Source organism: Vigna umbellata, chromosome 3, assembly GCF_029865625.1.
Source record: "Vigna umbellata cultivar VRB3 chromosome 3, Vumbellata_1.0, whole genome shotgun sequence".
Taxonomy (NCBI): Eukaryota; Viridiplantae; Streptophyta; class Magnoliopsida; order Fabales; family Fabaceae; genus Vigna; species Vigna umbellata.
The window spans coordinates 4,170,218-4,193,372 of NC_142167.1; the positions used below are offsets into that span (position 1 = coordinate 4,170,218).

Here is a 23,155-nt window from a genome sequence, read left to right on the forward strand (position 1 = left end):
GAGTGGTGAACCTAGTTGGCCTTGCTATGAAAAAACTTGAACCCAATTACCCAGTTCATTCGGCTTTGGTACGAGTTATGTTGGTGAACCCAGGGTCCTAGAAAATGTATTTTTATGTGACACGAATTTGTTAAAAAAATGTTAAGAAATTGTTCCCAGATTACTTAGAAGTAGCTGAAACGAGGGAAAACAAACAAGGCACCCCAAAATGAGAGTGGTGGACGTAGTTGGCCTTGGTGTGCAAAAATTGGAACCCAGGTACCCACATATTCTGCCTAAGGTACCAGTTATGTTCCTGTTCCATGAGTGTTAGAAAATGTATTTTTATGTGGCACGAATTTGTTAAGAAATTGTTCCCAGATAACGTAGAAGTAGATCAAATGAGGGAAAATAAAGAAGGCACCCCAAAATTAGTGTGGTGGTCGTTGTTGGCCTCGGTGTGCTAAAACTTGAACCCAGGTACCCAGTTAATTTGCCTTAGGTACCAGTTCTGTTCCTGTACCACGAGTCTTACAAAATGTATTTTTATGTGGCACGAATGATATGAATTAATAAATTAGTATTATTTTTTTGTTCTCTTTTTGGTTGTCTTTTAACAAATGCTGACAATGTTTGTTATCATTTCCATTTTGTTCTTTTACTTGATTGTGTTGGTGTAATGTAATTTAACTTTTTGTGTTGGTGTAGTGTCATGGAGGAACTTGGTGAACAAAGTAAAGGACGTGATAGAAGGAAGAAGGTACGCAGGATTGTATTTGACTTCCATAGATTTGTTGTTTGACTGTTTGCACTGGTAACCATGACTTCGTATGCAGTTAGTGTTCAGACACTACTGCAAAACCAAGATGATATGTCTTTTGAACGAACGATTGACTATTGAGCAGAAGGGTTACATTTAGAAGAGTGTTTTTGGTTGGTTGTTATACTTGCCAAGTTGTATAAAGATAGGTAGGAATTTGTTATCTAAGTTATGTGGTCAATGGGTAGATAACATGAGTGGGTTTTATTTTGGGGGCAAAGTTATTAAGTTTACTGAATTTGATGTCTGTCTATCGTTAGGGTTGCCTATTGTTGGTGAAGTGATAGATTTAAATAAAGTTGGGCATCGTAGTGTTTGTAGGGAGTACTTCCCTGAAGGGAAAGTAGATGTCAGCATGGTATATGACTTTCTGTTAGAGGAACATGAAAATTTTCCAATAGAACATTTTTGCAGCTTGTATATATTGGTAGGGATATCAGAGTTCTTGCTGCCGATAACTTTGTTCAAAGCGTCCTACGATAACTTTTTCATTATTCCTTGGTAACAGGATCAAAGTACCTCATTGTCTGCTTCGGTGCACAACAAAGTCCTTGTGCATGCAGAGGTTAACTTATTCATTTAAGAATCATGCACCACGTTAACTTATTCATTACTTTAAAATGTTATACATCTCTTTACGCACAGGTTGGTGCATTGAGTCCTTTTGGAAGGATTTACTATTTGAATATAACCGTCCGGAATGTTGTCAAGGTAATATCGTGAACTCATAACTAAATCCTAAATATTTTGTTACTTACGTTAGGGCGACGTGATTAAAATTTATTTTAACCAATGTGTAGGTCTTCAAAGCTGACATTGGTCCTCAAACTGAGGAACTACTTAACGCTTCATCAAGACCTGTGATTCGACCCTACCCATGTGCCCAAAACAACAACAAAAACAAAGATGTTGGTCCATATGAAAAGGCTTGTCCTTCTGCCTCTAATAATAAAACAACAACCCCATGAAAGATTGATGAGCGTTTAGAAATTGACGTTATGTTTGTATTTCAATCATTAGTTAACATAAATATTAGTTATGTTTTGTAACGTACTGTATGCTAGTTGAGAAGAAGACGATCGATCGGTCGCACAATGTAGAGGACGAACGGTCACGAAAGATAGAAAGTGAACGAACGGTCGTGCAGTGGGAGGAGCCGAACGGTTGTATAGTGTGCAGGACGAACGACATAAAGATATGGAGAATAGGAATGATCAGGACGAGCGGTAGATGAGAGAGAGTAACCGGGACGAGCGGTCAAGTCCGAAAAGCCGAACGTCTATGCAGAAACGCTCGTCAACAGGAGAACGAACGCTCGCCCTCTGGACGCAAAAGAGGACGCTCGTCCAGCGAACAGGAGTTGACGCTCATCCTTCAAGCAGAAATGGACGCTTGTCCAGCGATGACGCTCGTCCGGATCAGTGGACGCCCCCCCCTTTTTTTACTTTTTTTTATTTTACACTCATGATGAAAATAAATAAATCTATTTGTCATTCCGGACGAAATTGGGTGTTGATACACAGGCTAAATAAGTGGGTACTTAGGTTAAACTTTTTCCACACAAATGCGAACTTGGTACACCACACTCATTCAGGGGTGCCTAATGTGTTCTTCCTCATTCGTTGTCTTTGTGATTAATTTCGAAACAATTATTTGTCAATTTATTAACAAATTCGTCCCAATCCAACCTCAATTGGTAACGCTCCAGGTGCAGAACCAGAACTGGTACCAAAGGCTAAATAAGTGGGTACTTTGGTATAACTCTTTGCACAGACAGGCCAAGTAGGTACTTGGATAAAACGTTTTGCACATGAAAGTCAATTAAGTACAACAAACTGAATTTTAACTACCAAATATATTTGTCAACAATTTCTGAAATCAGATTGGATGTGCAACCAATACATAAATATGAAATGTAACAATAACTATTCTTTCATCAATAATCCCCAACATTCTACAAAATGCCTAAATCTTCCAACACTCGATTCCTCCGCATGTTGTCCACATCCAAAATCCATTGACAAACATATTGCTCCCTAAATTGTTGTAGTTCTTCCTGCAAAGACAATAATGCACAAAACATGAATCCAATGCAACATTTGTATGAAAGATGCACAACATAGAAATTTTGACAGCTTACAGTTGTGTAATTGGGCATTGTGTTTCTTTCATATTTGTCAATGCCATCCCACAACTCCATAATTTTCAAAACAATTACTCCACAATCAAATCTACAACAACACAAGTCCAACAACGCAAGTATCATATTTAACATATCATTTATACAAGAAAATATTATATTTACAAAAATCAACATTACAAACATACTTGTTTGGTTGGATTGGAGTATGCAACTGTTGTACCTCAAATGATGGTTTCTTGTCTTCCGAACAATTCAACAAATGTCCAAAAAGCAATGCAAGATTATGTGCCTGGAAAACACATACTTCCCTTATAAATTTGTAATTACAAAGTAAACATCAATTACTATACATACAATGACATTGTCAATCTTTTGTCGTTCTTTTCTTTTGTGCCCTAAAGAGTCCAGTGCAAACAGTCAAACAACAAATCTATGGAAGTCAAATACAATCCTGCGTACCTTCTTCCTTCTATCACGTCCTTTACTTTGTTCACCAAGTTCCTCCATGACACTACACCAACACAAAAAGTTAAATTACATTACACCAACACAATCAAGTAAAAGAACAAAATGGAAATGATAACAAACATTGTCAGCATTTGTTAAAAGACAACCAAAAAGAGAACAAAAAAATAATACTAATTTATTAATTCATATCATTCGTGCCACATAAAAATACATTTTGTAAGACTCGTGGTACAGGAACAGAACTGGTACCTAAGGCAAATTAACTGGGTACCTGGGTTCAAGTTTTAGCACACCGAGGCCAACAACAACCACCACACTAATTTTGGGGTGCCTTCTTTATTTTCTCTCATTTGATCTACTTCTACGTTATCTGGGAACAATTTCTTAACATTTTTTTAACAAATTCGTGCCACATAAAAATACATTTTCTAACACTCATGGAACAGGAACATAACTGGTACCTTAGGCAGAATATGTGGGTACCTGGGTTCCAATTTTTGCACACCAAGGCCAACTACGTCCACCACTCTCATTTTGGGGTGCCTTGTTTGTTTTCCCTCGTTTCAGCTACTTCTAAGTAATCTGGGAACAATTTCTTAACATTTTTTTAACAAATTAGTGTCACATAAAAATACATTTTCTAGGACCCTGGGTTCACCAACATAACTCGTACCAAAGCTGAATGAACTGGGTAATTGGGTTCAAGTTTTTTCACAGCAAGGCCAACGCGGTCCATGACTACCAATCGAAAAAAATTACAACAACAATGTAAGATTAAGCAAACAACAAGTATACAAATCAGTAACACAACAAAATCCACTTGGGAGACATTTCATACATAAGCAAAACCATCCACAAACAACATCATGCATGTATGAAACCTTCCTTCCACTGAAATAAAAAGAAAAAACGAACCTTCACTCAGCACGAGGTGCGGCGGTTGGAACACAGACGAAGATAAAGGTGTGGGTGGGACTGACAACCCGGAAAACCCCTCTTTTTGGTCCACCGAACAGTCCACACTCCGGCGACACTCCGGCGATGCTCCGGCGGCACTCCGGCGGCACTCCGGGACAGGGACGGAAGCAGGTGGGACGACGCGAGACCTTCAACGCGCCCCTAGTTCGCTGGGCCGAACCGGACGAAAGATGATGGCGTCTTCCCTTCCTTCGCCAACGTCGGACCTGTGGTGGCCGTGAATCGGAATCGCCTGGAGGGGTTCGATAGCTCCCAGACAGCCTTCAACGTTGTCCGGCGACACTCCGGCAAGCACTCCGTCGGACGTCTCTCTCTCCAACTCCCTTTCTCCAAGTCGTTCGGCCTCTCTAGGTTACACTCTCTATCCCTGAACCTTCGCGCTTCTCTCTCTAAAATTGTTCCAAATTCAATTTCAAATTTGAAACGCGGACCTGCAAACCCTGACCACTCCCTTTCCACGTCATATTTCATTTTCATTTAATTTTTCCAACTGGACCACTCAAATTTAGACACGTGTGGCGTGTCTAAATGTTGTCAAAAGTGGTTGTTCAAGTATCATTTTCCTTAAAAAAATTGATGAGTGGGATGCTGAGATGACGAAATGTTACTGACGTGGCATTGACCTGCCTTAATGGTGAGTTTTTTAGATTTTAAAAAGTGAAATTTGTAAATCAAAACGCAACGTTTTGATTTTTAACATAAACAACTAACGTTTTATGGGAAGGAGGAATCCCTAAATTGATGAGGGTTTTGTCGAGGGTTGTCTTTTGTGGTTCCAATTTGGCGGACAATAGGTATCGTTTCTAGATTTGCGAGTGATCTATCGGTGGTATTTCGGTAGAATCAAGAAGGTGTTGGCGGTGAAGCACATGGAAAGCAGTGGCGAAAGTGTTCGAAGTGAACCACGTGTTCAGGTTAGTAAATGTGCTTTTGATTGAATTTTGTGATGATTTTGTCCTTTATGGTTGTCGTAACCTGTTGTATGTTGTATATTGTTTCGTTTTCGATTGCAACGTGGTCCCTCGTTATTAAAGCATTGTTTGACTGTCTTTTTCAGTGGGTTGTGGTTTGTATATATTGTTAATGCTTTTTTTTGTGGTCTGTTGCAATGTGGTCCCCCATTGTTAAAGTCTTTTCTTACTTTATAGGTTAAAATATAATTGTTGTGTTGTACGTAATGGAAGGAAATTTTGAAGTTGTTTTTCACCATGGTGGAAAGTTCATAAATGAAGGAAAACTTAAGTATGAGGGGGATAGTACAAGTTTATCCTTTGACCCAGACATGTGGAGCTATTTCCTTGTAGTCAGTGTAGTAAAAGGTCTAGGTTATGATGGGTTTAAGGAGTTGTTGTACTGCGTTGGTGGTGGTTCTGTTTTGGAAAATAGGTTGGAACCTTTGTTGGATGACATAGGAGCCATGCACATGATTACCTTAGCCAGGCTTAATGGTGAGGTTCATCTATTTGTTGTTCACAATGTCTCTGAACCTGAGGTGATAAATATGTTAGAATATATTCCTCAAAATACAGATGAAGTAGAAGTTGAACCTGTAGGTATGGTTATGGGTGAAGGTGAAGAGGAAGTTGGGGGTATGGTTGTTGAACCTGTTTTAGAAGAAAGAATTGAGGCACTTATACGCTAATTTTAGAAAGAAATTCCCTGCAAAACAACTCAAGCGTTTGATGTGGAAGGCAGCTACAGCAACCCATCCACAAGCATGGGAAGCAGAAATGAGAAATATTAAACAGCTTAACGATGAGGCTTTCAAATACTTGTTAAAAATCCCTCCCAAGTTTGTATTTAAATTTCTATTCTTCAAAATCTGCCAAATATTCACAGTAACATTGATGAACATATATATGTTATAGGTACTGGTCAAGATCAAGATTTAGCAGCTCAATAACATGTATAAATAAACCAATATTAGATCAAGAAAATAACCAACAATTCTCAATAATTGTTTTAAAATACTACCAAAGAAATTACGGATTCATACATTATCGCCGAACGCTATTTGGACGGACACTATTTACCAAACGCTATTTGGTCGAACACTATTCACCGAATGCCACTTGGACGGACGCTATAAGATCAAGCATAATCAGGCCGAACGCTACAAACCGAGCACCATAATAGATTGAGCTTTATTTGGCCGAACGCTAAAAACGAGCACCACAGATTAAGTACTATTCGGACTGTCAATACCAAATTTCGTCCGGATCGTTTTTGGCTTTATATAATCTATTATTTATTTCTTTGTATCTTTATTTTTGTTCTCGTTTTTGTCTTGTATTTATTTATTGTTACTTGTTTTTTTGTTTGTTATTATTATTTATTATTATTTGTTTTTTTTGTTTTTATTTATTATTATCGTCATTTTTGTTTCATCTATTTTTATATGTTATCTTATTTTTCTCCATATATATGTATATATATTTTTCTTACGTTATTTTTATTTTAAAATTTTACTATTTAGTTATTGCTTTTATTTTTATTCTATTTTCATTTTAGTATTAAGTAAAGGAAAAATATAAGAAAAAGATTTGAAAAAGAAAGGGAGGTTGGCTGGAACGTGGGGAACAGAAAAGCAAGAAACCGTTTTCTGCAGAGTGGCGGTGATGGCAGAGGCGCGATTTGGGTGTACGATTTTGGTACAGAGAATGGCACAAAAGACAAACACGGAGAGAATTGCAAAGGGCACAGATAGTAGAGAGAAGGGGATTTTTCTGGTTTCGGACAGAAAAGAGAGGAGAGTTTGAAGGAAGCAAAAGGAGGAGGATTTCAGACAGCTTCTGGGGTTTTCATCTCCGATCATCATCCAGCCGTAGGGGATCCACCATTTGACAAAGGCCAGCGGATACACGTAGCTAGCAGCAGCCAGTAGAGCTCCGAGAGGTAAGCACCTTGCTCACTTCACTTGTGTGGTCATATACGCTTACTGCATTATACTGCCTTTTATGCTTATTTCGTTTTGCTTGAGTATGTCTGTGGTGAGTCTTCCACATTCTCCTTCCTAGATTCTTATTGCACACTTTCATCCCTTCCCTCTTCGTTTTCACCTCCAACTCTGGATCTCCAGAACCTGGACTTCAAACTCCATTCTCAGTCACCCAATCTTCATCCATCATCCACCCTCACTGAAGAGAGGGACCGCTCTCTCCATTCCCATATCTTCACCCCTTTCATCTTCATCCCTTTCGAACACCCCAACAAACATAACCCATCATCCACTACACCTATCACCGCTCAAAAAAAAAAAAACACCGTTGATGCCGCCATTCATTCGTCAGATACTCCCTTCACCATCCAAATTCACCCATGGCCATATCTTGACGCTCACGGCTACCACCAACACCCTTCCAGTCACCTTCTCCTTCCACTCCCATTTTTCATAGACCGGGGACTAAGCCTTCAAGCCTCCCTTCATTTCCAATCATCATCACCAGCAAAGGATTTGAACCCCTGAAGCTCGAAAGAACATTCAATAATCATCTCTCAACAAAATTGATCTCTTTCTATCCTCATGACCATCATTTTCACTCGCCCATTGAATCGTCTCCCTCAATATCCATTCATCTTTCATTTTGTCCTCCATCTGGTTCAATACCTGAAAAACAGAGAAGAACTCACTCGGTTTCCAACCTCAACCATGTTTCCCATCACTTAAACTCATCCCAGCACCCAAAACAGAAAATAGATATCAGAGGGGTATGGGAATAATCGTCGGCTGCAAGTTCTAATCTCAAACGGAGGAGGAGAGATTTCGCCTCGACCGGCGACGGCTCCGGTGGCTCGCAGTTGCCAGTCGGATGGAGGTTGGGCGTGCAGCGGGGGTTGGAAGCAGTAACGCCGTGGCCGCCGTTTGGTTTCGAAGACACTTGCTGTCGCCGGCGGTGTCAGGACTGGTGGAAGTCGTCGGAGCTGCGGTCAGTTCTGACTAAGGCGTGAGCACACCGACAGCGAGTGGAGAGCGACTTTGGATCTCTGGAGCTGAGTATGAGTGTTGGGAATGAAAGGGGAAAGCTGAACCCCTAGGGGATTCTAGGTCAGAAAGGTCACCTTGGGCCGGTGCTAGGCCAAGCCCAAAGGTGAACGCTCGTTTTTCAACTCTTTACGAACGCTCGTTACTCCCTCTTTTCTCACGTTCGTTTTTCAACCTTTTCGAACGCTCGTTATTCCAACTTTTCGAACGCTCGTCTTTCAACCTTTTCGAACGCTCGTTACTCCCTCTTTTCGAACGCTCGTCCACAAGGAGCGCTCGTCATTCGACCCCCTTTCCCGGCGTCCGTTCGCCAATTCATCAACGAACGCTCGTCCCAACGAGCGTTCGTCATTCAGCCGTTTCCCAGTGTCCGTTCGCCAATTCATCAACGAACGCTCGTCCCCAACGAGCGTTCGTCATTCAGCCCGTTTCCCAGCGTCCGTCCGCCATTTCTCCAACTAACGCTCGTCCCATGACGAGCGTTCGTCATTCAGACCGTCCCCCAACGAGCGCTCGTCATTCATCCCGTTTCCCAGCGTCCGCTCACCAGTTCCCCCACGAACGCTCGTCCGAATCGAGCGCTCGTCATTCAGCCCGTTTCCCAGCGTCCGTTCAACAATCGCCCAATGAACGCTCGTCCCACTGAACGCTCGTCCCACTGAACGCTCGTCCCCAACGAGCGTTCGTCACTCAACCTCCTTTCACAATGAACGCTCGTCATCTACCCTCCTGTACTCAACGTACGTTCGTCATATCACCCACGAACGCTTGTCATCCAGGCTATTTTTCTCAACGTACGTTCGTCAATTCCCCCAACGCTCGTTCCTCCTCATTCTCGACGAACGTTCGTTAATCAACCAAACGAACGCTCGATCTTTCTCCTCATTCTCAACGAGCGTCCGTTAATCCCTCCAACGCTCGTTCGTCCTCCTCATTCTCAACGAACGTTCGTTCATCCCCGAAACGAACGCTCGTTATTTCACTTCATTCCCAACGTCCGTTCATAATTCCCCCGACGCTCGTCCGTTCTCCTCATTCTCAACGCCCGTTTATGATCCACCCAACGCTCGTTATTTTTATTTTGTTTGTTTTTCTTATTTTATTTTATTCTATTTCATTTATTCTTGTCTATCTTATTCCATTTGTCCTATTTATTTCTTTTATTTTTATTTTTATTTTTATTTATTATTTTATTTTGTTCTATCTACTTTACTTATCCTAAAATATATATTTAATAATGCAATATTTACAATTTAAATAAAGGAATTTATGAAAATACGTTTTAAAGGTTTAGGCACATGTGTGATCGCACGCATCGTCCTTGTGCTGAAAATCTTTTCTCTTTCTTAATTAAAATTACAAAAAAATACGTTTTAAAGGTTTAGGCACATGTGTGATCGTACGCATCGTCCTTGTGTTAAAAACCTTTTCGCTTTCTTAATCAAAATTACAAAAAAATACGTTTTAAGGGTTTAGGCACATGTGTGATCGCACGCATCGTCCTTGTGCTGAAAACCTTTTCTCTTTCTTAATTAAAATTACAAAAAATACGTTTTAAGGGTTTAGGCACATGTGTGATCGCACGCATCGTCCTTGTGCTGAAAACCTTTTCTCTTTCTTAATTGAAATTACAAAAAATATGTTTTAAAGGTTTAGGCACATGTGTGATCGCACGCATCGTCCTTGTGCTAAAAACCTTTTCTTTTCCTTAAGTAAAATTAACCAAAAAATATGTTTTAAAGGTTTATGCACATGTGTGATCGCACGCATCGTCCTTGTGCTAAAAACCTTTTCTCTTTCTTAAACAAAATACAAAAAAAGGTATAAAATCTTCAAAAAAAAAAAACCCCCGAAAACATCAACAATTTTAAACAACAAATAGTCTTGCTACCCAGAACTACGTGATCCTTGATTCTCCATCAAAAGTGGAGATACGTAGGAGCAAGGCTAGCCCTTGTCAGGTTCACTTCCCCAAAAATCCAAATTTATCCATAATCATTTTCCAAACAAAATTTTCTAAACAATTTTCAAACAAATTTTCAAGCAGTTTTCTAAAAGAACTACGTAACCCTGATTTCTCATTTTGAATGAGAATACGTAGGAGCAAGGTCAATCCTTGTCGGGCCCAGAAAACTAAAAAATATGTTTTGTTTATTTTAGAATTTTATTTTAGGGGATAGTTAAACATTTTAAAAACCACATCATATTCGTGCATTTAGTTAAAGGTACTGCCTTAGGGCAGGCGTTGTGGGGTGCTAACACCTTCCCCACGCGTAACTGACTCCCGAACCCAATCTTTGGTTTTCGTGGACCGTGCTTTATCGTTTTATGGTTTTTCCGTAGTTTTCCAGAATAAACTATGGTGGCGACTCCAAATCTCTTTTCAAATCCCGATTTCTTTTTTGGATCGTCGTCCCGTCGCGATTCCGGTTGCGACACGGACGAACACTAAACCGAACACTTTGCTGGACTCAACACTATCAGGCCGAACGTTAAAACCGAGCACTATTCGGACGAACGTTCAAAGATTAAACCTACTTCGAACACTACCTTTGAGGAGTACCTCCTGAGGATTAACATCATCGAGAACGAACGCTCACAATCACAATTAAACTAAGGCCGAACGTTCAAGATTCAAACCTAAGAATACCAACTTAAGGCCGAACGCTCAACATTGCTACCCAAGAATTCGAAGTTAAGAACGAACGCTTATACTCACTAATACCGAACACTCAAAATAAACACTATTAATCCGGACACCATTTGGACGAACGTTTTTATTCTTGATAGAACTACGAACGCTTATACTCACTAATACCGAACACTCAGGATTCCAGCCTGATAATACTAAATTCAACGGAACACTACAGTCACCCATACACGAAGACCGATCGCCGAACGCTCACCGGAACAAGCCCAGAACGAACACTAACGCTCGTTACTGGAGGATACAAGACCGAACGGTTATTTGGCCGACCACTATTGTCGAGCACTGTTGGGACGAACGTCTAATATGTTACTAACTTTAATCCAAGGACGAACGCTAACGCTGGTACATCAGAAAATAAAACCGAACGCTCAAGTATTTATGGCCGACCACTAATTGGGCGAGTCATTTGGACGAACGCGCGTTCTGCAGAATTCTGCAGAATCGCACCAGATTTCCAGAAACCCCAATTTCATCCCCTTCTTCCCAGATTTGCATCAAATACAGATTATTTCAACAATCAAAGAAATAAATCTAGCTTCCCTTACCTTCTACCCATCATACAATATACATGCACCATCAAACATACATATATAGTCTAGTTTTTAACTACCCCAACATGCATACAGTTATATAAATCCTAGTTTCCCCCGTTACCTCTAGTTCCAGTGAGTTTCCAAAATCCTTTGAGTTTCAAAGCAAAGACCAACAAGATGCCTTTCTTCCCTTGCGTAGTAACAATGTTCTCCACTCGTCCAAAACTATCCTCCAAGCCTACTATTTAGTAGATTTTTCCCACTCTCTCACACATAATATGGTTTATATAAGATGGTAGGGTTCTCATTAAGTCCTGCTCATGTTTTGTACGCACCATGCAACTTAACTATATGTTTCTTTTGCTTAACTCTATAATCTATCCAAAACCCTACAAAACAAAAGAAGCCAAGCTATGGAAAAATATTTCAACACCTACTGCCGACAATGTCACCTTCAGAAACTCAAATCATGCAAAAAGAGGAAGCACAAGTATAAATCTATGTTCTCTCTCCTATCATAAACATGAAAAGCCAAAAGCATAAAAACTTTAGAAAATTCCCTTCAAGCCTCTTACACTTTCACGTGCTCTACCCAACAAAGCCTTCTCACCTTTATTTTATTTTTATCACTATAAGACCCACACCTCCCCACCAATGAAAATAAAACAACTAGGAAACATTACTTAACTATTCTTTCAAACAATTTTCGAAAATTAAGATAAAATTAGTTCTAATTAATTTATTTTAGGTTTAATCCTTTACTACATCCCTATTTATGTACGAATTTCTCAATTGGGTCCTCGTTTTTTAAAGTGTATCAAAATGGTTCTTAATTTTGAAAATTGATATCAATTGAGTCCTTTCCGTTAAGTTGGCTGGACGGCGTTAAAAAAATTGATGAGTGGATGCTGTGATGACGAACGAACGCTCGTCCACCAGCGAACGAACGCTCGTCCACCAGCGAACGAACGCTCGTCCACCAGCGAACCCTTTCTCCTGCGAACCCTTTCTCCTGCGAACCCTTTCTCCTGCGAACCCTACAATTTGTTCATTGAAGGGGCTATTAGGTCCTCGGACAAGGTCATTTTTGGGAACGTCTGTCAATACCGAATTTCGTCCGGATTGGGGTTTTGGCTTTACCGTAGACTGTTCTCCTTTGTTTTATTATTTACCCTTTTTATTATTTTTTTTTATTATTATTTTATTATTTTCGTTTTTATTATTTATTTATGTATTTAGGTATTTTTAGTTTTTACCTTTTTATTTTATTAAAAAAAAAAAAAAAAAAAAGAATTAGGAAAAGGGGACGTTTTGTCTTTAGCAAAAGATACGAGAAAAGAGAGAATGTTTTGGGGTTTGGGGGACAAGAAAAAAGAACAGGGTATGTGCTGGAGGGGGAGAGGCAGAAATGGTTTTCTGCAGAGAGCGAGTGGTGGCAGATGCGTTAGGGGTGTACGAAATTGGTACAAGGCGATTTGGGCATACGGGCTGGGTACGGAACGATTCGGGGGCAGAGAGAATTGCAAAAGCACAGAGAGAATTGCAAAAGTAGAGGGAGAGTAGAGAAAAGGAGGATTCTGGTTTTGGGACAAAAAAGCAAGGAGCAAATATACACACAGCGGGGGTTGTTTGGGGGCATCCATCATCTTCGATCATTGGTGGAGAGCTTCAGGGGACCTTCAACTTCACTGGATAATCATCCATTGCCGAGAAGGAGACATTGGCACCTGCAAAGAGAAACAAGAGACACCATTCAACAAGGAAAGGGAAGAAGAAGCCAGTCAAAAGGGAAAGGAGAGATTCATTGGAGGCGCAAGGTTGGCAGTAGCAATCGGATCTTCAAGAGGTAAGTGATGCCTTGCACTCCATGTTCTCCCATGAATATACCTCTGTTTAGTTGTTGTTAAATTGGCATATGATTGTGTCATGGTTATTTGTATACGGGCCATTGTTACCAAACACCATCGTCACCCTCCCCACATTCACTGAATCATCATCCATCATAACCTCGTGACCACGGTCCATCATCTTCATCCCTTTCCTCTTCATTTTCATCTCCAACACCTTATACCACGGCCTAACCTCAAACTCCTTGACTCCCCTCACCCGTAACCATCCCAGCCACACTTCCCTTTCACTCCAAGTTCCTCACCTCCAACACCCATCATCCATCATTGGCTACACGCCACAACTCTCAACTCCTCTATTTAATCGCATAGAGAAACACCTTCCTCTTCTTCAACAATCGGAAAAACAGGGAAGAATTCACTCACTCCATAACCCCTGCCGTGCTTCTTATCGCCATTACACCACACCTCAACCCAACGCCTTCATCATCTATCATACAGAAACTCATAACTTCATCCCCTTAACCATCTTCACCCATTTCCCTACTCCAACCTTTGTCTCCCTCCCTCGCAAGCTTCCATCAACCCCTTTGATTCTCCACTTCTCTGATCGTGTTTCTCTCCTCCAAGCAAATCCATTTCTCGACTTCACTCATCATTTTCTCATGACCCAATCAATACTCAGAGCGGGACAAACTCTTCATTCACGATTCATACTCGTACGCACACAAACACATTCCAATGCATAATGAAGCTATAGAAATCCATTTTCGATCTCCCCTTTTCAAAGACATGGAGCAGCACGAGCTCTGGTTTTCCACAGTCTTCAACGTTTCTGTTCCTCAACCAATTCCACGCAAAATCAGATTTGAACCAGTGAATAGCAGCCAATAAGAAAACCAAGACGGAGAGGGAGGAAAGTGACACTGGTGGCGCCGGTGAAGAAGCGCGCTCCAGCTAGAGGCGACGGTGGCCGGCTCTGGCAGAGGCGGCGGCAGGAGGTGCCCAAGGTGGAAAAGCCTCAACCCTAGGCTAGTGCGAGAGAGAGGGGGGGAGAGAACGCCGTGGCCGGCCGTGGTTCCGGTGGTGCTTGGGGTCGCCGCCGACGCCGAGACGGGTGGAAGGTGGTGGCGCGGTGGCTGGTTGGAAGAAGTAGTGGCGTAGGTGTTCAAGGGAGGCAATCCCAACCCTAGGCTAGTCCGATCAGAGAAAGGGACCCTGGGTTTCTCATGTGCTGATTGTGAATGAGAATGGGCAGGCAGAACCCCTAAGGGAATTCTAGGTTAGAAATTACCCGGGTGGGCCAAACCCATAATAAACGCACGTTTTTCGACCTTTTTCGAACGTTCGTCATTTACCTCCCCTCCGAACGTCCGTCCGGCAACTTCTTGGACGGACCGTTTGGGTAACCACCTCCCAACGAACGCTCGTCCAAAACGAGCGCTCGTCTTTCAGCCTCGTTTCCCAACGTCCGTCCGGCCACTTCTTGGACGGACCGTTTGGGTGACCATCTCCCAAACGAACGCTCGTCCACAACGAGCGCTCGTCTTTCAGCCTCGTTTCCAAGCGTCCGTTCTCCAATTCCCCACCGAACGCTCGTCCCCCACCGAGCGTTCGTCATTCAGCCCGTTTCCCAGCGTTTCGTTCGCCAATTCTCAACGAACGCTCGTCCTCCAACGAGCGCTCGTCCTTCAGCCTCGTTTCCAAGCGTCCGTTCGCCAATGCCCAACGAACGCTCGTTCCCAACGAGCGCTCGTCATTCAGCCCATTTCCCAGCATCCGTTCGTCATCGCCCAACGAACGCTCGTCCCGAGGAGCGCTCGTCATTAAGCCCATTTCCCAGCATCCGTTCGTTGGGAAAGAACGCTCGTCCGAACGAGCGCTCGTCATTCAGCCCATTTCCCAGCATCCGTTCGTCATCGCCCAACGAACGCTCATCCCGAGAAGCGCTCGTCATGAAGCCCATTTCCCAGCATCCGTTCGTTGGAAACGAACGCTCGTCATTCAGCCCATTTCCCAGCATCCGTTCGTCATCCCCCAACGAACGCTCGTTCCAAACGAGCGCTCGTCATTCAGCCCATTTCCCAGCATCCGTTCGTCATCTCCCAACGAACGCTCGTTCCAAACGAGCGCTCGTCATTCGGCCCATTTCCCAGCATCCGTTCGTCATCGCCCAATGAACGCTCGTCCCCAACGAACGCTCGTCATGAAGCCTCCTTTCCCAGCGTCCGTTCGACATTCCCACCAACGAGCGCTCGTCATCCACTCTCCTGTTCTAAACGTCCGCTCGTTATCTCCACTAACGAACGCTCGTCATCCAGGCTCCTTTACTCAACATACGTTCGTCATATCACCCACGAACGCTCGTCGTCCAGGCTATTTTTCTCAACGTCCGTTCATAATTCCCCCCAACGCTCGTTACTTTTATTTGTTTGTTTTTCTTATTTCATTTTATTCTATTTCATTTATTTTGTATATCTTATTTCATTTGTTTTATTTATTTCTTTTATTTTTATTTTATTTATTATTTTATTTTCTTCTATCTACTCATTCTACATATTTACTCATCCTAAAATATATATTTAATGATGCAATATTTACAATTTAAATAAAGGAATTTATCAAAATACGTTTTAAAGGTTTAGGCACATGTGTGATTGCACGCATCGTCCTTGTGCTGAAAACCTTTTCTCTTTCTTAATTAAAATTACAAAAAATACGTTTTAAGGGTTTAGGCACATGTGTGATCGCACGCATCGTCCTTGTGCTGAAAACCTTTTCTCTTTCTTAATTGAAATTACAAAAAAACGTTTTAAGGGTTTAGGCACATGTGTGATCGCACGCATCGTCCTTGTGCTAAAAACCTTTTCGCTTTCTTAATTAAAATTACAAAAAATATGTTTTAAAGGTTTAGGCACATGTGTGATCGCACGCATCGTCCTTGTGCTAAAAACCTTTTCTTTTCCTTAAGTAAAATTAACCAAAAAATATGTTTTAAAGGTTTATGCACATGTGTGATCGCACGCATCGTCCTTGTGCTAACAACCTTTTCTCTTTCTTAAACAAAATACAAAAAAAAGGTATAAAATCTTCAAAAAACCCGAAAACATCAACAATTTTAAACAACAAATAGTCTTGCTACCCAGAACTACGTGATCCTTGATTCTCCATCAAAAGTGGAGATACGTAGGAGCAAGGCTAGCCCTTGTCAGGTTCACTTTCCCAAAAATCCAAATTTATCCATAATCATTTTCCAAACAAAATTTTCTAAACAATTTTCAAACAAATTTTCAAGCAGTTTTCTAAAAGAACTACGTAACCCTGATTTCTCATTTTGAATGAGAATACGTAGGAGCAAGGTCAATCCTTGTCGGGCCCAAAAAACTAAAAAAATATGTTTTGTTTATTTTAGAATTTTATTTTAGGGGATAGTTAAACATTTTGAAAATCACATCATATTCGTGCATTTAGTTAAAGGTACTGCCTTAGGGCAGGCGTTGTGGGGTGCTAACACCTTCCCCACGCGTAACCGACTCCCAAACCCAATCTTTGGTTTTCGTGGACCGTGCTTTATCGTTTTATGGTTTTTCCGTAGTTTTCCAGAATAAACTATGGTGGCGACTCCAAAATCTCTTTCCAAAAATTCGAGTTCCATTTTTTTGGATCGTTGTCCCGTCGCGATTCCGGTTGCGACAACGTCTACCAATACAAGATGTTGATCGAGCTGCCCTGATCAACCAGCACCTTGCTAATGAGACACCGAGATATCTCGACCGTGATGACCATGGGATCATCTTGATCAGGGTTAGGGGCGTGAAAGTCTTCATCATTGAAGACAATGGGTGGCATGGATCGAGGTTTCCTATCCACCATGTGGACGGTCTTTAGGCTCCTCAGATGTCTCTTCCTTACTGAAGAGGATGCTCCTCCTCCAGCAAAACCGCCCGAAATGGTATTGATCCGCCTGATGATCGATCGGTCGCGTTCGCGACTGTGCCTTCGCTTCTGTTCGGTTCTTTCAGAGAACCGTTCGGATCTTTCATAAGACCGTTCGGATCTTTCATAAGACCGTTCGGGTCTTTCATAAGACCGTTCGGTATGCCTGTGTCGCGACCTTTCTTTGGTTGGGCTTCTCCTCCTGGTATCCTTTTCCTTTATGAATTTTTGTAGATGGCCCTCTTGGATGAGCCTCTCGATTTTGTTTTTTAACGTGGTACATTCTTCTGTGGTGTGGCCCTTATTTAGATGATATTGACAGGTTTTTACTTCGTTAGTGTCTTTAGGAGAAGACTTCCGCCGGAGTGTGATCAAATCGGCGGTAAGGGCTTCTTCTAGAACCTTTGTTAGGGGTGCATTAAGGGCCGTATAGTGGTTGAACGGGGGAGCGCGAGGGAAACTTTTTTGGGGATGGTCTCCGTTGCCGTGCAATGGTTGTTTTCCCTCCTTTTTGCTTCCACCCGCAACCTCTTGTTGCTGCTTCTTCAACGACTACCTTATGTCCTGTATGCGAATAAATTTTGCCACCCTCTCCTAGAGTTCCTCCATAGTTTTGGGAGGTTCTACATATAGATCTTCTGAGAAATATCCCGCTCTCAGGCAAGAGGGTAGATTGTTGATGATGAAGGTGTGGCCAATGTCCCTGATCTGCCGAGCAGTTTCATTATATCTCCTCATGAAGGCTCGTAGAGATTTGTCCTTCTCTGCTTGGTATTGACGAGTTCTGCGGGTGTTAGGTCTTGCACCCGGCTGGATGCATACTGGCTCCTAAAGAGGGATTTTACAGTGGCAAAACAATCTATTGTGTCGGGAGGAAGAATGTTGTACCACGACAGTGCCTCTACCATTAGTGATAATGAAAAGGCCTGACATTTAACTGGGTCACTGCTTGTGTAAAACGTCATTGAGTTGAGGAAGGCCCTGATGTGATCATTAGGATCAGTGGATCCATCATATTTTTCCATTATTGGAGGAGTTCTCTCGGGCATTGGAGCCTGCATGATTGTTGTCGTGAATGGTAGTAACTCGATGGGATCTTCTCCTACAGGATTGCCGTGCGGGCCACCATTGGGATTACCGTTCCGGTTACCATTTGATTGCCATTCGGGTTACTGTTCGGGTTACCGTTTGGGTTTCTGTTCGGGTTATTGTTCGGGTTACCGTTTGGGTTTCCGTTCGGGTTACCGTTGTCAGTTTGACCATAATGGGCTGATGATACTGAGAACTGCTCAGATGGTGGTCAGTTATACCGTCCGGTTCTTAGCATCGCTATTTCGTCTTCATGTTTCTGCTGCATCTCCTGTTGAGCTTGCGCCTGCGCCTGCAATTGTTCTTATATGGCATGCGCTTGTGCTTGCATCTGAGCCTGTATTTGCTCCTACAGTGTTAGTGTTTGCGCTTGCACTTGCTCTATCAATCATCTGGTGCTTTGCTGATCTGACATACTCCTTGTGGTTACCATCGGGCTTCTTCTGCTTGCTCTCGGCCCCATGGTGGGCACCAAAATGTTTCGGTAGATATTTTCCGAACGCCTGGATCGCCTACCTTCCTTCAGCCGGGATCGCTCGGTCTTCAGTGTGGACCGCTCGGTCACCTTCAATCCCTTGCTACTGACCGTTCGGTATTAATGCGAACCGATCGGTCTCCTTCTTGACGAGAGAGGATGTACCTGCAAAAGGCACTCTGATGCTCAAGTTAGGCATGTTGTTGAAGAGCTTTAGCTCTTAATGAAACACTCAGTGAATGGTTGGCACTGTTTGAGTATTTGAGAGTATTGGAGAGTGAATCAAGTGTCAGTAGAATGTAAGTGGAACGTACTTGGCTTTTGTACCTGGCTTTTGGCCCTGTCAATATATTTATAATTGTTTCATAGATCAAATATAAACAACCTTACCTGGAGATCCGGTTGGTTACCCAAAAACGGCTTTATCAATATCTTCAACCAAATATTTTGGATTTGGTTTGTCAAATATCTTTAACCTGATATCTTTAATTATCATCCACTGGACTATTGGCCTAGTAACAACTTAAGCGTTGGCCCAATTACCATTTGAAGTAGCTTATTAGCACTGTAGGCCCAATTACGACTCAAATCATTTGACCAATGACAGATAGACCGATCGGCCTTATTCAATAACCGCTCGTTCAATATTTCATACGATACATATATGTTTCTCAAAGTCCAAAAATTAAGCTTTTGTAGTGAAATTAAAGTTCCATAAGTCTTATTTCCAATGCAAAAGTCTAGTTTCTAATAAAAAAAAAATCCATTCATTTAGAGGTATGTGGAAAAGGTTAAGCAAAACTCAATGTTGGCAGTGAATTACAGCACTAAGTGCCACCTCTGTTGGCTCTCGACGAGAAAGTTATTGTGAGCTATTTATGTTTGCCTCCTTAAGTGTCAGTCCTCTTCATGAACCTCCTTCCATTATTCATTATTAGACTTTCATGATGAGTAATACCTAATGTAAAGAAATTTAGTACAACAAAATTATACAATATCATCCAAACATACCACAATACATCTTACTTCTATAATCAATCTAAACTACATTTTGTTCGTATAATTTTTCTAAAATATATTCTATAAGTTATCTATAATGTGACATCCCAAAAATACAGCATAAACCATAAAATCAGAAAATCACATTTAATAATATTTCAGTACAGTTTTCCAACTAAAACAAAACAACGCTCAAGGACGAACGTCCTTGAGTACAGTCTTACAATAATAACAAAACAGACGTGCAAAGCCGCACGTCTTCAGAGTTACAAATGAAAAAGCCGAACGTACACGAAACTTGACCGAACGGTTTACACAGCACAAATACCGAACGGTCTATCGGAATAAAATAACAAGACAAGATGGTCGAACGACCACTCTAATACTGGCTACATAACTGGCCGAGCGCCTCACTGCTCGGTCTTCACTTCGACATCAACCAGGTTCTCTTCATTCAGCGCCTCTTCCAAACGCTCGTCTCCCTCTGCTCACATCCACACGGATGATCATTGCAATGACAAGACGGACGTACAAGGACAATAGACAACACAAGGAAACGAAAGGGTAAGCTTACTTAATTTAACTCATGCATCAGTCATACAATTCATTACATAATTTATCACACATCAAGACATTATAACGCATGCACAAAATAAAACTCGACACGACTGACGGTCCGGACTGTATGAATTCTGCGTAGTTACAGGCGTTCGTGCACCCGGGTGGTGTGGTAACTGGCATTCTCATCAGCTGCCACCCGAGGTTAGTACGTCCGTCCAAAGTACCTCTAAGGACGACGACCTCCTGCCATTCCCACGCATGACGTGCGCCTCTACTTGAGGACGATCACTCACGGAATATCAGGATTGAACAGCCAGCATTAACTTCCCACAGTCATACTTTACGAATTTCAACTTTCATCTGAGTCGTTCCTACCTGGAACCCTCGTTCAATAATCATAGTTTCATTTTCATCTCGTATACTGTTCATCATTCATTACTCATCAATTCATATCCATTTTCATCATTTATAAGGAAATCATCAAAACGAACGTTCTGTCCCGAATAAGACTAAGGACGAACGCTGTGAGCAAGACCAAGAGACGCTCGTTCGAATACGAGCACGAACGGCAGAATTTCCATGACGTACACTGTTCATTGGACGAACGTTATTTAATTGAAAAATTCAATTGAATGAACGGACGGTCGTTAAGAATCAGAAAACGAACGTGGTAAATCTGAAGTTGGACGTACGGTTTTTCAATAAAACCGAACACCATTTTGAGCGAGCGCTCAGTGTAAGACCTAGCCTTATTTTTGGGACGAACGCTCCTTTCAAAACCGAGCACCATTAGGACGAGCGTTCACTATAAAACGAACACCCTTTAGGACGAACGCTCAATCAAAACCGAGACCATTAGGACGAACGCTCACTTCAAAACCAAACACCATTTGGACGAACGCTCAGTTAGAGACCGAGCACCAACTAGAGCGAACGCTCAGATGTGAGACCGAGCGCTTATTAGAGGGAGCGTTCAGCATAAGACTGAACACCAATTCGGACGAACGTACAGTATAAGACTAGGACGAACGTTCAATATAAGATTAGGACGAACGTTCAATTTAGTATATGGACGAACGCTTAAGCATAGTTTTTAGATAAGAGGACGCTCGTCCAAAACAAGATAAAAACCGAACGGTCAATGACCGTTCAGTACGGATGTGCATTTTCATAGGGAAAATTCTTACAAAAATTCATTTTTCAGTTCATTTCTCATTATACAAGTTCATAAATTCCATTCGTTCATGTCGTGGTACAATTTACAATCTTCATATAATCCATATCATCCAAATCTCATATATTTCATACAACATACGTAAACTTAGTCATATATCATTTTTCACTCAGTAAATAACGAACGTTCATGCAACTCAAATCACACCATCATCATGCATTATATTCACACAGTAATTAACGAACGTTCAAACGAAGCACACAACATGAATTAAATCAAATAAGCTTCCCTTACCTGGAATGACGAACGTCCACTGACGCACACAATTTCTCCTTTCCACTATAAATCCTCCGCTCGTCAACGCTCGTTAAACCGAGCTATAATGAACGAGCCCAACCGCCAAATCAGAATTACGCTACACTAAGAAAGGACGAACGCACAACTCAGAATTGAGTTTGCATACGCGGAAAACGAACGTCCAGAGAGTGGGAAAAAGGCTTACCAGCTCAGTCTGAAACGAACGGCTTTTCTGGAAGCCTTGGATGACGTTCGTCCTTCCGCTGCCGGATCCCAGAATTGGAGGAGATGAAACGGTGGTTCCTTAGAGAGAAGGTGCAGAGAGTGAAGAGAGAAGGAAGAGAATTCAGAAACGAAAATGGTGGAGCGTGTGGAGGGTGGAGGATTTATCAGAGTCTCATATCCGTTTTTCCACCTTGCCAGCGTGCGTTCCCATTGCCAGCGCACGTCCACTAACGCTGACAGCCTTCTGCCAATTCCCACTACGTTTTGACTAAATTTCACGCGTCTGTTAGCGTGTGTCAGACGCTGCTGACTTTACGTGCGTCGCTGAGGTGGCGCGCTCTCAGGCTGCCACGTTTTTTTTTTTTTTTTTTTTTTTTCTGAGGCCTGACATTCCTCCCAACTACAAAAATTTTCGTCCTCGAAAATTAAGACGTACTCTCAAACAGATGGGGATACAAATCCTTCATGGCATCTTCCACTTCCCATGTAGAGTCGCCCGTCTTTTCATCCCAGACGACCTTCACCAATCTGACTGGTTTCCTCTTGTAGTATTTGGTGTTGCTATGTTCAATGCGTACCGGCTGCATCTCCAACGTACGATCTTGACGAAGACGAATATCTTCTAACTCTAATATGTGAGAAGGGTCGGATACGTACTTCCGAAGTTGAGAAACGTGGAAGACCGGATGCAAGTTTGATAACTGAGGCGGCAAAGATAACTCGTATGCGACTGGTCCGATCTTCCTCAAGATCTGATAGGGTCCGATGAACTTGGGAGACAACTTCTTGGGTCGAATGGCTCTCCCCACCCCAGTAGTTGGATGTAGTCTAAGGAAGACGTGATCTCCAGCATCGAACTCCAATGGCCTTCTTCTTTTGTCAGCGTATGACTTCTGTCTGCTCCGAGATGCCTTCAGCCTTTCTTGGATCAATTTCACC

General features: G+C 42.0%; 2 protein-coding genes across 6 annotated transcripts; one reads left to right on the forward strand and one right to left on the reverse strand.

Annotated features, from left to right (window-relative positions):
- The first annotated feature begins 567 nt into the window (after positions 1-567).
- Positions 568-1,767, forward strand: LOC148201440 (uncharacterized). Its single transcript, XM_088109193.1, has 4 exons — positions 568-739; positions 1,308-1,364; positions 1,445-1,510; positions 1,600-1,767. The coding sequence occupies exons 1-4, from the start codon at positions 692-694 to the stop codon at positions 1,765-1,767; spliced, it is 339 nt and encodes a 112-aa protein (XP_087965319.1). The 5' UTR covers positions 568-691.
- An 805-nt stretch (positions 1,768-2,572) lies between these two features.
- On the reverse strand, positions 2,573-23,146 carry LOC148201441 (uncharacterized). 5 transcript variants are annotated; one of them, XM_088108370.1, is made up of 6 exons: positions 22,197-23,146; positions 21,989-22,071; positions 3,402-3,453; positions 3,128-3,231; positions 2,940-3,030; positions 2,573-2,855 (listed from the first exon to the last, which is right to left on the reverse strand). In XM_088108370.1, exons 3-6 carry the CDS (start codon positions 3,447-3,449, stop codon positions 2,754-2,756), a joined length of 345 nt encoding a protein of 114 aa, XP_087964496.1. In that variant the 5' UTR covers positions 3,450-3,453; positions 21,989-22,071; positions 22,197-23,146; the 3' UTR covers positions 2,573-2,753. The 5 variants fall into 5 exon arrangements, 4 of the variants coding, with proteins under 4 accessions (XP_087964496.1, XP_087964495.1, XP_087964494.1 ...); XM_088108369.1 differs by having other exon boundaries at positions 21,989-22,109; XM_088108368.1 differs by having other exon boundaries at positions 21,989-22,114.
- Positions 23,147-23,155: the final 9 nt, after the last annotated feature.

Bases quoted from the DNA above. Each gene is read 5' to 3' on its own strand.
- LOC148201440 (XM_088109193.1), top strand. From the start codon at position 692: ATGGAGGAACTTGGTGAACAAAGTAAAGGACGTGATAGAAGGAAGAAG. The intron at 1,365-1,444 runs GTTAACTTATTC...CTTTACGCACAG, and splicing joins AAGTCCTTGTGCATGCAGAG to GTTGGTGCATTGAGTCCTTT. The intron at 1,511-1,599 runs GTAATATCGTGA...ACCAATGTGTAG, and splicing joins CCGTCCGGAATGTTGTCAAG to GTCTTCAAAGCTGACATTGG.
- LOC148201441 (XM_088108370.1), bottom strand. From the start codon at position 3,449: ATGGAGGAACTTGGTGAACAAAGTAAAGGACGTGATAGAAGGAAGAAG. The intron at 3,232-3,401 runs GTACGCAGGATT...TGTGTTTTCCAG, and splicing joins GACGTGATAGAAGGAAGAAG to GCACATAATCTTGCATTGCT. The intron at 3,031-3,127 runs GTATGTTTGTAA...GTGTTGTTGTAG, and splicing joins ACTCCAATCCAACCAAACAA to ATTTGATTGTGGAGTAATTG.